Source organism: Canis lupus, chromosome 7, assembly GCF_011100685.1.
Source record: "Canis lupus familiaris isolate Mischka breed German Shepherd chromosome 7, alternate assembly UU_Cfam_GSD_1.0, whole genome shotgun sequence".
Lineage (NCBI taxonomy): Eukaryota > Metazoa > Chordata > Mammalia > Carnivora > Canidae > Canis > Canis lupus.
Window position 1 is genome coordinate 65,021,675 of NC_049228.1, and position 11,000 is coordinate 65,032,674.

General features: G+C 45.3%; 1 protein-coding gene across 14 annotated transcripts in view; it reads left to right on the forward strand.

Moving 5' to 3' along the window:
* The window catches only part of TMEM241 (transmembrane protein 241), a 109,949-nt gene extending 100,242 nt beyond the window's left edge, over positions 1 to 9,707 (forward strand). For 7 of the 14 annotated variants that reach the window (XR_005362565.1, XM_038543659.1, XM_038543661.1 and 4 more), the window contains 2 exons: positions 783 to 847; positions 7,816 to 8,820. Coding sequence is in view for 7 of the 14 variants with exons in the window: in XM_038543659.1 (XP_038399587.1) it covers positions 783 to 847; positions 7,816 to 7,876 (126 nt within the window). In the remaining 7 variants the exon portion in view is untranslated. Of the gene's footprint in view, positions 1 to 782; positions 848 to 3,821; positions 3,871 to 7,815; positions 8,821 to 8,938 lie in introns of those variants that run through there. The other 7 variants (XR_005362566.1, XR_005362567.1, XM_038543662.1 and 4 more) reach the window with 5 other exon arrangements.
* The last annotated feature ends 1,293 nt before the right edge of the window (positions 9,708 to 11,000 follow it).

Here is an 11,000-nt window from a genome sequence, read left to right on the forward strand (position 1 = left end):
AGTGTGAGTCCCTTTAATGCCATTCCTAAGAGACTTTTCTGTCATTTCTAGCTCTGAGAGATGCAGGGATAACCTCTTCCCTCTTTTGGCTTTTAGGTATTTGCAAATAATTTTTTAAAGTTTATTTATTTTTTTAGTAATCTCGGCACCCAACGAGGGGCTCAAACTCATGACCCTGAGATCAAGAGTCACACGCTCCTCTAACTGAGCCAGCCAGTGCCCCTGCAAATAATTTATTAATGATTTAATTGTTCCCTCCCCCAGGCAGCACCTGGTTTCTTGGAACTTATATCATGGGCCAGAAAAACAGAGACATTGGGACAGGGGGAGAGATGGTGCTGTGAGCAAAGGCAAGGTGACAGCTAAGTTTTTATCTGGAGGATGTGGGAACAGATCAATGAGCAAAACTGGGCTTGGGGATTATTTATGCACATAAAGACAAGATGGAAATGCATATTCTTATTCTCCGCCTGCCCTAGAGAGAGATGGGTGAGATGCTGGCTGTGTGCCTCTCTTTTGAAGAGTTTGTAAGTTAAGTGTTTCTATGAAGATATTCACCTCCCAAATAGACTAGGACTTAGCATTTTCTCCACCAAATGCTTAGCTCAGAGGAAGCACTAAATACAGGGGCCTAGCAAGTGTGTGGGGAAAAGGACATGAAGTAAAAACAAGTGACATCTGGAATCTGAACTAACATGAATTCAGCTTGTAAACAAGGGCTCTGGAGAAGGTTACCGAAGTCCTGCTGCTCTAATGCCCTTTTGTTGAAATTATTTCTGCAGGTCATCACAGCTGGCTTGTCAGTATTGCTGTTTGATATGATCCTGACCAATGCAATGGTGGGATGGTAAGTCTTTGGCAAAGAGAGAGGAAAAGCAAATTCATTGTTTGGGTTTTATCAGGCTACTATTTTTTTTTCCCTCTTAAATGTTGAAGAATGGGTTTTTGGGGTATATATTTTATTGACCTGTAAATATACATTTTGAGAAGTGCATATGTCATGAATATGCAACTTGATGAATTTTCACAAACTGATTATACCGAACCTACTATAACCAGCATCCAGATTAAGAAATAGAACATCACCCACACACCTTTCAGCCACTTATCCACACAAGCATAAGCACTGTTGGTGAACTACTAGTTTTATATATATTACGTGATGTTTCCAAGATTTTATAGCTACTATGACTAGACAAGGATTCAAAACCAGACCTATGTGTGCCCAAGACCCCATAACCTTACTGTTCCTCCTTAAACCTGACTTGGCAAACACCAAGGATTTACCCACAGTATAGACAGTGTCTAGGTAGAAGTGGGTCATAATGGAGATACAAGAGAAATTGGCCTTGTGTTCTTCTCCCCCCAGTATGATCATCTATAAAGAACTTCTAGATAATTCGACAGCAACACAGAAGGAGCATTACTCAGGACAAGACAGCTCTATTTCTTGTTGAGGGTCTGACATGGTGAACTCAGAATGTCCAGTGGAATGATTATAGAAAAAAGATCTCATTGTCTTAGTTAATACCATAAACTATAATTCTGTCCGTTAGCTGAAAGTATTTATTGTGTGACTGCTGCATGCAAAGACATGTCAGCGCTCAAGGAGGGGAAGGGGCAGGGAAATCATAAAGATAATTTGTGGGATAAGACAGTCATGGTTTGAATGCACAGCAAATGTGAGGGCTGAAGGAAGGAGAGGGGATGGACCATCAGGAAGGCTTTGGAACTGGCTTGAACTGGACCTTATGCAGAATAGAGAGGCTTAGCAAGGCTGCGGGTGGAAGAGGATTTGGGCCTTCTGGCCCCGGGAAGACCAGGAAGGATAGAGAGGCAGGAGGTGCCAATGGTGAATGTTGGTGATTTGGAACCGGAGCTGCGGCTGTGGGGAAGGGAGCTAATTCCATGCTCCCCCCTCCTTCCCCTGCACCTGTCCTTCCAGGAAGGCATGACGCCCACAGTGGGTGACGTCCAGAAGCCCAGCTGCCAAGATATCCTGATACATTCTTGAGACTTGTCCCCAAATGTCAATGTCTTCACCTACATAGCAGTAGTCTAAATTCTTGATGGTGTTTTTCTTTCTCACAAGTAAACTTCCGACTACTGTATTTTGTACAGAATTTCAGAATGAATTTTAAAAACCCAGGTGTTGAGCCGAGTGTGAGAAATAGAGGAGTGAGATTCCTCCAGCAGGGAGGAAATGCTAAGGCTGACTATCACAGCAGCAGTCTGTAAGAGGCCAAGCCTGCAGGCTCTTTCATGTCCTGTGAACTTGATGGGTATGCCCTGAACAAAATGGAAAGAAAGCCTGTGTGTACCCAAATCAAGGAAACAGCATGTGTGATTATTGCAAAAGGAACCTTGACTTTGGAATTTCCTGATTTTTGAGAACTCTTGAGTTTAAGGATGGTGTGTTTTCAGCCCCAAAGAATTTTCCAACCACAAAGTGAACCACCAGAGGAGGAGTGTCAGGCTGTATTTCAGATTTCCTGTCTTTTGCACAGAACTAGTCTGCACTGTCCACAGACTGGTGTGCTCAAGCTGAGCCTGGCTGACCGGCTCTCAGAGCCTGGGCGCCGGCAGGGCTGTCCTCTGTCTTGCGGGAGCTTAGAACTGATCAGAAGTCACAAAGGGCAGGGACTGCAGAACTGTTTTGTTGGGACCTCCTGTGTTTGCCTGTATCGTCGTTGTTTCTTGTTTGGTTTGCAAATTTTAAATTGGTTGACGTTGAGAAGTCAGGTGATTTCCCCATAAAGGTCCAGGTTTCCAGATTCTTTTGAAAATACGGAACAATGGCTACTTTGGGCCTGTACTTCCACATGGCCCCAGCTGCTGGAATAGAGACTGCCCCCTTACAAGGACATGGACTCTTGAAGTCAGCGCAGCCTCCACCACACCAGGCTGGCTGAGACCAGACGACCCTGTATCAGCTACGTCTGAGAGCCTCCATTTGCACATATATTCGTTCATTTCACAAAAGGTGTTTGGTGGGCTCTGAGGCTACAGACACAGTGTGTGGCCCCAGCGAGGTCAACCATCCAGGAAATGAGTGCATGACGTGTCATTATCTACCTTTTGGGGGTGTGGGGGGGGGGGTTGGCTGGCAGCTTAGCTGCACGAAACATCATCATCTGAAGTAGGGTTTTTCACCTCAGCACTGTTGATATTTGGGGCCAGATAATTTGTTGTAGGGGGGTTGTCCTATGCCTTATAGGGTTATTAGATGCAAACCTGAGCCCTATCCCACTGGATGCCAATAGCACCTGCTCCCCTTGGGAGCAGAACTACCCCAGTTGGGAAACAGGGATGTAAAGGTTTGCGGTGGTTAGTGGAGAAAATGCCATTTAAAATTTCGGCAAGACTTAGCAGCTTGCTTATCTCCTGAGTTAGAGATTTGGTCAACCCGTGTGTCTGGTTCTCAGAAGCCCCTCCCACCCTCTCTGTGTGCAGCACACACCATGCTAAGTGACAGGTAGATGTGCACACCCCATCTTCCTGTGGCTGTGAGCTCCTCCAGGAGGGGAACCACACTCATGTACTTGTGTGGCTCACCGCCTAGCCCTAAGGACTGAATAAATGAGTGGCCAGTCTTCTACATCCCATACCGAGAAAAATTATAAACCTAAGTACCAATGTTGGTCAACTTTTTAAAGTCTTTTCTTAAAAGCAATTGCTCTTATCCGACAAATTATCTTGTTTTTATTATAAAAACAATCTGTTGCAAGCCCAGAATTTAAATACCCAGATGAATATTTAATTATTCACTTTTAGCCAACAGAGTTTCATGCTACATATCAATATGTACTCCTCTATTCCAGAATTTCAGCAAAGCGGATCCAACACGTACAAAAGAAAAAATTCTGAACCGTGAGCAATGTCCCTGTTGAGTAGAATTAGTTGTGGGTGCCCCTTCTTTGAATCCTTTTTAGAGTAAGAGAGACTCTTACCTTTGCAAGTATTTAGATACAAGAAGAGAAAACAAATAATCCAAACACAACCTCTTTGTTCTGAGGATTCTGTGATCCCTTCTCGCCTTTGCCTTTGCTGATCGTTCACGGAGCCCGCCATTGATCATGAGTTACCAACATGCTGGATCTTAGCACAAGCCTCCCACACACGATGTCTTCTGCCTTTATTTTCAGACACTGCACAGAGACTGCCCAAGCCTCTTTATAGGAAGAGTGAATTCAGGGGTGAAGGAAGTACTACTCCCCCCAACACACCCCAGAGTGCAGCTAGGATCACAGTGATGGAAATTGATCAGTTTTCCATTTTCGTTAAAAAATGCAAAAACTCTAAAATGCTAAGAAGGGCCTTCTAGAGAACTGTCCCTCATTACCTCTCCACACAGAGTAATTTATCAGATTGTGAACTGTCCCCCTCAGCAAGCCTCCAAGGGAGTGGCACATTAGGCAAATAGCTTTTCGTGGAAAAGAAAAAAAGCCAAAATAGTTTGGAACATGGATGGGAGCAGGGGGAGCAAGGATAAGAATTCATCATCATTCATGGAAAAAATATTTATTAGGCGCTGCATGTAGTGCTGGGCCCCCAGCCAGAAAAGGGTACAGGCTCTGCCCCATCTCATGGGGTCAGTAGGTGCTTGAATGAGCACAATAATGAATGTACAGTTGAGGCCTCTTCTGATGGGCAAAGACTGGAGGGACCCTGAAACCCCACACCCCCACACACCCCAAAGAGAAGCTAGTGATGGATGTTTCTGGCTGGGTAAGGTCTACAATCTGGTGCGTATGCCTTCGTTAGATGAAGTGTGTTGACTTCAGGAATGATGGGGATTACAAGATTTGCCAACAGTTCAGTGAGGCCCTGACTTAAATAGTTGTAATGCTATTAAGATTCCTGCGCCCTGTGTCAGCTTCTCCTGCTGTTTAGAAAACAACATCAAAGCTTACCTCCCTGGCTCTCTTACCAGTAAACTTGAACCAAGGTTTGTTTCCTTCTGAGCATTCACTAAGCTGCTTTGGTGTTTCATGAAATAGCTAAGCCCAGCGGATGAAATGCAAGGTTATTACACTTCGGCATTGTTCTAAGGCCGTGGGGGGAGAAGGGGCAAAGAGCCAGCCCGTAGCCTATTCTTCTCCCTGGTGACTGCGGAGGATTACTGGAAGCTGCAGAAATGACTGAGCCCCCCGTTACATTTGCAGAAATAAGCCCCTCCCAAGGACAAAGGCCCGTGCAGCCTGTGCGCCAGGTCACAGTGACTCTGAACTTGCCTGGGGGTGCTGGTGGGGGTGGGGGGTGTTAAGAAGACGTGTGTGTGTGTGTGTGTGTGTGTGTGTGTGTTCTTTAAGGGATGTTGAAAAGAACAGTAAGATCTGTGTAAAAGGAAAAGCCTGGCGTTCAGGGCTGAGCCTCTGGACCAAAAGAATGGCTTCCCGTTCAGTTACTTCTTCATCCAAAGAGATGTCCCTGAATTAGACCAGGCACCAGCACAAATGGGTCGTGTTTCCACATATGGTCTTCTGGAACTTGGACCCCAGTTTCTTACAGAAGCAATCCTTTAAACGATGATTATAGGGATCCCTGGGTGGCACAGCGGTTTAGCGCCTGCCTTTGGCCCAGGGCTCGATCCTGGAGACCCGGGATCGAATCCCACGTCGGGCTCCCAGTGCATGGAGCCTGCTTCTCCCTCCGCCTGTGTCTCTGCCTCTCTCTCTCTCTCTCTGTGACTATCATAAGTAAATAAATAAAATTTTTTAAAAATTGTCTTTAAAAAAAAAAGATGATTATAGATCTAGGAAGGTCCTCGGGCATTTGTTTCACCTCTAACGTAAATGCTAATTTCAGTTGCATTATTATGAGTTAAATGTGCATTAAAGAGAATTTAGGGACTTATTGCCACTATTCATAGTATTTCTGGGCAAAGAAGAAAGTACATTCCAACTTGGAGCTTTGGAGACCAGGCATCCATCCCCCTCACGCTCTCACCTTTCCATCCCAGCTGTTCCCCTCCCTGGGGGGTGGGACACCCTCCTGGCCCCGTCCCCCAGTGACTGTCTACCTAACGAGTGCCTCTGCTCTCACTCAGAGGCCTGTAGTCACCAGGGAGAGGAGATGATGGTGGTTTAGGGGCTTTTCCCTCTCTAGGGTTGACAGGGGGAAGGGAGTAGATTTGTTCTCTGTTGTTCTAAAAGGCAGAACTGGGACTCACAGGCAAGGTTGTAAAAAGCAGCTGTTGGGTCAACCTGAGGAAGGACTTCCCCCTGGAGGGAGGAACCATGTGCCCAGGGTCTTCCATGAGTCAGAAGCCCATCGACACCGGCTTGAACCCTTTGCGCAGTGGGATGTTCCCCCCAGGTGAAGTCTTCAAGCAGCATCAGGAAGCCAGCTCTGAGGGCCAGTGAGGAAGACACTGCTGCCCTGGGAGGACAGTCAGCTAGCCGATAGGATAATATTTTATCACTTGTCCATTACAGGCCAAGTGTGGGGGTGATGGCTTCATGTATACCCTTTCCAGCCTCACAGAGATTGCTGGATGTGACGTCTCCCGTGGCACAGACGAGACGAAAGCTGGATAGCATGCACAGGGTCACGTAGCTGGTAAACACCTGAGCCACAGTTTGAACTCACTTTATTGTTTTAATAGTCTCACACTTAGTTCATCCCTGTGCTGAACGAGGTAAATGGTACAAGTTTTCTTTATGTCAGAGTCACTCACATAGGTGACATTTCTCACTGGGAATGTTCACAGCCACCATGTGTCTCATATATTGGGTGCCCTGGGTGTGTGTTGGACATGTAAAGACGCCACGGCCTAGGTGTGTGTGTGCTGCATGTGGGTACATGGATGGAGGCACACATGGAACCGAAAGGCCATTGGCACCTCTGATCCAGAGCATTTCATCACCAGGGACCTCCCATCATAATCCTTCAGTGACGGCCCAGCCGGTCCCCAGAAGTGCTTTTTGGGAAGAATTTGAGGATTCAGACAGCAGATTATCTGCTGAGAAGTTTAAGATAGAAAATGTACAGACCTCTGGATGTATTAAATGTGAGGCATGTGGGGACGCCTGGGTGGCTCAGTCGGTTAAGCACCTGCCTTCGGCTCAGGTCATGATCCCAGGGTCCTGGGATCGAGTCCTGCATTGGGCTCTCTGCTCAGCTCTCTTCCTCTGCCACTCCCCCTGCTTGTGCTCTTTGGATCTCCCCTCTGTCAAATAAATAAATAAAATCTTATTAATTAATTAGAGGCATGTTAAAATAGTCAACTCCTCCTTCTCACCGTCTGCAGTGTTCCCACTACCTTTTCATTTTCAAATCGCTGACTATATTTCTTTCTGCTCTGGTGGGAAATTCATGATTTGCCGTTAGTATTTTCATCTCTAACTGTTCTGTTAGTCTCAGTGAAGTAGCAGGGTGCAGAGACTGTCACTTCAGTCACGGTAAGATTATGGATACCTGCATGGTGTCGTCCTGTCATCAAGCCTCCTCTGCAAAAAGGCCCCCTAGCAGCTGTATGGGAAGCCCTGTCCCCTCTGCATCTGCTGCAGAGCATTTGCGGGAGTACAGTCTCCTGTGCCGGGTCAGGATGAGCGGGATACCACCCCTGCTTCCCAGGGAGAAAGGCTCCAACCCCACCTTGCAGCCCTCTCCCCTCCTGCCACACAGCTGACGTTTACTTGGGATCACCAGGCCCGACCTGACAGCAGGGCAGGTTAGGCAGGGGATGAGAAGGTCTCTGCCACAGAATGAGGGACCCCTTGCCCTGCTGCAGGTGGGCACTGGGCAGCTCAATGGGTATGCAGCCTCCATACTCGAGGGACCAGAAAGCTAATCTCTTGCTATTTCTTGCAGCCTCCTGCTCGGTGGACTTGGAGAGGCCTTGCTGGTTTTCTCGGAGCAGAAGAGCTCCTGAAGGCAGGAAGAGTAGACTCCCAGGCTGCCAGCTGGAGTGAGCAGCCCCTGAGCCTTGGAACTCCCTGTCGCATGTGTCAGGAGGAAGAAAGCAGGGACACTGAGGCCCCCACTTCTCAGGGCATCAAGGAGAGCTCTCTCCGGGGGTCTCCGGGCTGCTGCAGAGAATGCACTGGGTTGTGTCTTCCTGCTTCAAGAGGCTCACTCGAGCCCTGCTGACCACGCCATGTAAACCCAGATGCAGGGTATGTGTATGGGGAGGTCCCTCCTGGGGATGGCTCTGCTCACTTGATTGACACACAGGCCTCCGTATTCAACACCGGCCGCCAAAAACTGCTTTGACCACCTGGTGGTGGGTTCAAGGTATTTCACTGCACTTTTTGTGTTGTGTTGTGTTTTATATCTTTAGAGACTCATCCAGGGGGTCGTCCTTCCTTTGCTCTCGTGTGCTGCCTGGAGCCCACACTCACCCGCTTATGAGCACAGATAAAATTCCTTGGGAGGGCTTCCCCTGGGGGCTGGGGCAGCAATGAGGGGCAAACACTAGTAAGGACACTATCACTCCAGAGTGGGTGCTGAAGCCTTTTTTTGTGGCTGTGTGTCATGTTGTGTTGACTTCATACATTCTTTTTTTTTCTTTTTTTTTTTTTGCCCACTATTAGGTTAACTTGCTCCTACATGATCATCAGAGGGAATAAACTTTATAATTACTGATGGATATGCTCCCTGGACAGTGAAACAAACAGAACCTATGTATACACACAAGCACACACATTTATATTCATATTCCTTAAAGCTTTTAATCCGTCTAATTCCCGGATGGCTCAGAGGAGGTTTCAAATCATTGAACACAGAAGTATATTTTTCATCCCAGATTAAAAATTGGATTAAAAAAGTAATAATAAAAATAAATAAATAAAATAAAAATTGGATTAAAACTCTAAACCTGGCCTATGTGGGAGTCAAAAGAAATGAATATGCATGAAGTAGTAACTTGATTCTGAACCCACCATGAAGGTTTAAGAGAATAATGTGTAACTCCCAATATTTCTGCTGATGACAGGTATTGAATACCTGATTGTCCCGCCGGGTGTCGGTTGTGGTCATGTCGAGATGTAGGAGGTAGTGAAGCTGCAGCCACTGCTCCCCAGGCAGGAAGCCAGCCTTCGGTGTTGGACGTCCGCGTCATGGATGGAGAACCATCTTTAGCATCTGGGAACTCAGCTCTGGGAAGAGTAAAGTTAGCTCAGTCAGGGGCCATTCTTTCTGCACATTCTCTCCAATTTATTGAAAAAATAAACAGAAAATGAAACAAATGGGAATGGATTAGTAGATTTGGAACTTGAGTACCTTCAGTCCATTTCCTGGTCTTTTCCTGGTCTCTGTGTGTCATTTAAGGTAAAGATGTTCAGAGTGACCTCTATGCAGATGGAGTTTCAGTTTGCTTTTTGTTCTTCATCAGAGGTGTTAAACTTTATAGAGGCTGAGGATCAAATAGAAAAATGGGTTTAGAATTGCCCTTGTTCTTCTGCTCCCACAAAACCCTCTTTGTAAAACTCAGTTCTTCATCTGAGTGGCATCTCACCAAATGAGTGGCATCTGACCAAATGTCATCTTAAGCCTGTCTTTCCAGGTGTCGTCCATGCAAACGGAGATTCCTAAGTCTGGAAAGAATCATGCACAGTTAATGGGCCCATCTCCTGTTTCCAGGAGATCTGTTCTTCTTTTTTTTTTTTTTCTTTAAGATTTTTTTTTAATTTTTATTTTATTATTATTTTTTATTTATTTGAGAGAAAGCGTGAAAGCCAGAGCACAAGCAGTGGGAAGCGGTGTGGGAAAAGGGAGAAGCAGACTCCCCACTGAGCAGGGAGCCCACTCAGGACTGGATCCCAGGACCCTGAGATCATGACCTGAGCTGAAGGCAGACACTTAACTGACTGAGCCAGCCAGGTGCCCCAGGAAGACCTCTTAAAAAAAATCTCTACCAAGGATTTTTAAATTTTTTTCGTTTGATTATTTTTTTAATGGCATTCCAGGGTCCCATTGTTTTTATTTTTAAGTTTTTTATTTTAATTTTTTAAGTTTGAGTAGAGTTGACACATGTTATATTGATTTCAGGTGCACAACTTAGTGATTTGACAACTTTATACCTTATGTTCTGCTCACCACAAGAGTACCACCTGTCCTCATACATCACTATTATAATATTGACTGTATTCCTTACACTGCACTTCTTACTCCCATGCCTTACTCATTCCATAACTGGAAGCCTATAGCTCCCTCTTCCCTTTGCCTGTTTTGCCCATCCCTGTACCCCCTCCGGCAATCATCAGTTTGTACTCTGTAGTTGTGATTCCACTCTTCGTTTATTCATTCTTTAAGATTCTGTTTGTTAGTGGAGTCATATGGTATTTATCTTTCTCTGTCTGGCTTGTCTTAGCATAAGATCCATCCATGTTGCCTCGTGTGGCATGACCACATCCTTTTTTATAACTGTATAATATTCCATTGCATATATATATATATATATATATATATATATATGGACATATATATCATATAGTATTTCTATATATATGTGCATTGGAATATTATACAGCCATAATATATATAATATTCCATTGCATATCTATATATCACATTTTCTTTACTAGAAGTAATCTATCAGTAGACACTTAGACTACTTCCATATCTTGGCTATTGTAAATAATGCTGCAATAAATATAGAGGTGTGTATGTCTTTTTCATATTTTACTGTTTTCATTTTCCCTGGGTGGATACCCAGGGGTGGAATTACTGGATGATATAGTATTTCTATTTTTAATTTGGTGAGACACCTCCACACTGTTATCCGCAGTGGCTGCACCAGCTTGCATTCACCCCAACAGTGCATGAGGGCTCCCTTTTCTCCACATCCTCACAACACTTGCTGTTTCTTCTCTTGATTTTAGCCATTCTAACAGGTGTGAGGTAATAGCTCATTGTGGTTTTGATTTGCATTTCCCTGAGGATGAGTGATATTGAGCATCTTTTCACGTGTCTGTCAGCCATCTGGTTGTCTTCTTTGGAGTAATGTCTGTTTGGGTCCTCTGCCTATTGTTTAATCAGATTTTTTTTTTTTTTGT